This window comes from Montipora capricornis, chromosome 9, assembly GCF_036669925.1.
Source record: "Montipora capricornis isolate CH-2021 chromosome 9, ASM3666992v2, whole genome shotgun sequence".
Classification (NCBI taxonomy): Eukaryota; Metazoa; Cnidaria; class Anthozoa; order Scleractinia; family Acroporidae; genus Montipora; species Montipora capricornis.
The window spans coordinates 35,138,587-35,141,086 of NC_090891.1; the positions used below are offsets into that span (position 1 = coordinate 35,138,587).

The 2,500-nt window shown below is 41.2% G+C and overlaps 1 protein-coding gene across 1 annotated transcript in view; it reads right to left on the reverse strand.

The window, feature by feature from the left end:
* Window positions 1-2,500, reverse strand: part of LOC138015312 (cadherin-like and PC-esterase domain-containing protein 1) — a 36,808-nt gene that overhangs the window by 9,616 nt on the left and 24,692 nt on the right. Inside the window, exons 14-17 of the mRNA XM_068862299.1 lie at window positions 1,956-2,136; window positions 1,417-1,540; window positions 935-1,071; window positions 439-495 (exon numbers count right to left, since the gene is read on the reverse strand). Coding sequence (XP_068718400.1) covers window positions 439-495; window positions 935-1,071; window positions 1,417-1,540; window positions 1,956-2,136 — 499 coding nt within the window. The remainder of the gene's footprint in view (window positions 1-438; window positions 496-934; window positions 1,072-1,416; window positions 1,541-1,955; window positions 2,137-2,500) is intronic.

The following is a 2,500-nucleotide window of genomic DNA, read 5'->3' on the forward strand; positions in this document are numbered from 1 at the left end:
AGATTCACGTAACCTGGTGAAGGCGTCACAAAGTGAACCTCCACTAACCATGACCTTAACCAGAATCCTAAACAAAGTAAAACATGAAGTAATTGAGCTATTGTAGCTTTGAGCTTGAGAAGACACCTTGTGCACTTGTATTGACATGCATGGAAGAGTTTAAGCGAAAACCTTAACAGTTTTGTGCAACACATTGTATAAACACATTAGGCATGCTTTAAATCATTCACTGAAATGTTTTGCTGTAGAAGAGAACATGCAATAGACCAATTTCGATATATTAAAATTCAGTCCTAAACAAAAGACATCATCACGAGGCTCTGGGGAATAAATATAAGGATTTGTATGAGTTTATTCCCCAGAGCCTCGAGATGATGCCTTTTGTTTTCGACTGAATTTTAATATATCGAAATTGGTCTATTATTGATAAACTGATACCTTTTCCATGAGGTAGTACATGATACCGCGGTTAGTGGAATCTCCAACAAAAAGAATCTAACAGGGAAAAGAAGTACGTTCCTGAATGATGATATAGCATCTATATGTATCAAATTTTCTGCTAATGTGGACTAGATGCCTTCAAATATACCTCAGAATATTGTTCAACCTCGGTCCCAGGGTTCCTTATCTTCCTGTCCCCTGGAAGATAGAGACCCTGGGAACGAGGTTGCGACAACACCGGGAACTCCGTGGTCCACTCTTTCAACACTGCATTTGGGCGGCCATACAAAATATGGAGGGGCCTGCGGTTTATTGTCCTTATCCGAGGAGACCACATGAGATCAAGGCAGCACTCTATCCTTAGTCATCTGCTAGCTGAAGCTGTTCTCCAGGCAGTCCCTGGTTAAACGTTTTAGCTGAGCTTGTAAATAGCCCAATGGTTTGCCTCGTTTTAGTTGGGATTTTATTTTTTTTTTCTCTAAAATGTACTGACCTTCTTGTTAGCAAGACATTTCTTGGCCTTCGCTTCTGATAACACATTATAGTGGCAGGTATAAGGGGCCCAAACAGCTTGTCTCCAGTAACAGCTGACGGAGTCGCTACAGCTATCACATGGAAGCAACCAGCGACCTGCCAACGGGAATACCACAGAATTATTATCATCACGTGGTCCAAAAGCAACTTCGGTTCCCTGAACAATGACAAGAGTGGAAGTGTCAAGGCACATTACACAAGGACAAGCGAAGAATTAATTAGATTAATCAGTTTGAGTTGGGAACAAAATTAAAAGAAAGTGGCTTAAAATGTTAAGATCGACATAACTGCTTAATGCTTCAAATCTTCAATCGGACGTAACGTTCCAAGTTATAAAGTCTGATGCTTCTTGCCCCAAAAAGCGATAAGACTAGACGGCCAGCAAACGATTTTCAAATTCGGCGGGATTAGTAATTCATTACCTCTTTCCGGGACACTTACCAAGCTCGTGCCCTGTCTCACAGACCGGAAGTTCACTTTGCTTGTTCAAAAAAGTCGTCCAAGTTGCCTCTGCCAGCTTCTCAAGACCACAAGGCTTGTTGGGATACACTTTTAAGCTGCATTCCTGAATAGTAAAATCAACCAAACCGCTTAAACTCGGAATGAGTGGGGATACGAAAGACTAAAAGAATCTTAAGCTGTTAAGGCGCTTGGGAAGCGCCAAAGTGATAGAGGACTAGCGTACTATGAAAAACACTCTCTCGCACTGGACGATTTAGACTAGAAATAACTGTAAACAATGACCGTCAGCCACAGGTTCCCCAATTATACTTTACACTGTTTACAAACCCAATTGGAAAAAAGCAACCCGATAACTATTTTCTAAGTGTAGTGAAGTTTAATTCCAAGAACTGGGACAAATCCAGCGGTATTTGAAACGCAGAATCTGCCACTTTAGGGTTGTCACTCAGTCACTAGAATATGAGAATAGGTTTGTTTAAAACAGCTGCATGACCACAGTCGTATTATACCGGTTCTACCTGGTGATACACACAAACTTGATGAGCAGAGTCTTTATCAAATGTGTTCTTCATCCCTGAACGTCCCTCACGAAACACAAACAAATTGTAAGTAGCCAGTGTATCTGGAATTGATTGACTGGTATCAACCACAAAGATGGAAAACTTGTTCCAGCCAACACCAAGAGAATGGTTTGATGCCCTACAACAAAGTGGTCAGTAGGAAGCGTTCAGTACAATCAACTCAAGCCATCGATAATACCATCAGAGTACTACTCAGCAAAAGTTCAGCTGGCTAGAGAAGTTACAGGACAGATCACTTTGTAATGAAATGCACCTAAGTCATTTCCACTTCCTTAATTGTTGTAGGGTGACATGGGACGTCACCATGTAAAGGCACCTCAGTTATTAAATAACTCGAATCGTATGCTCGGTCAATATTATTCCAGTACTGCGAGAGAAACCCAAACCTTGCTTGCAAATAACAGATAGACCACCGTCCGTTCAAAACCAATAATAAGGAACAAGTGTTGCAATACAAGAATCTACGGTTCATCGTCCTAATC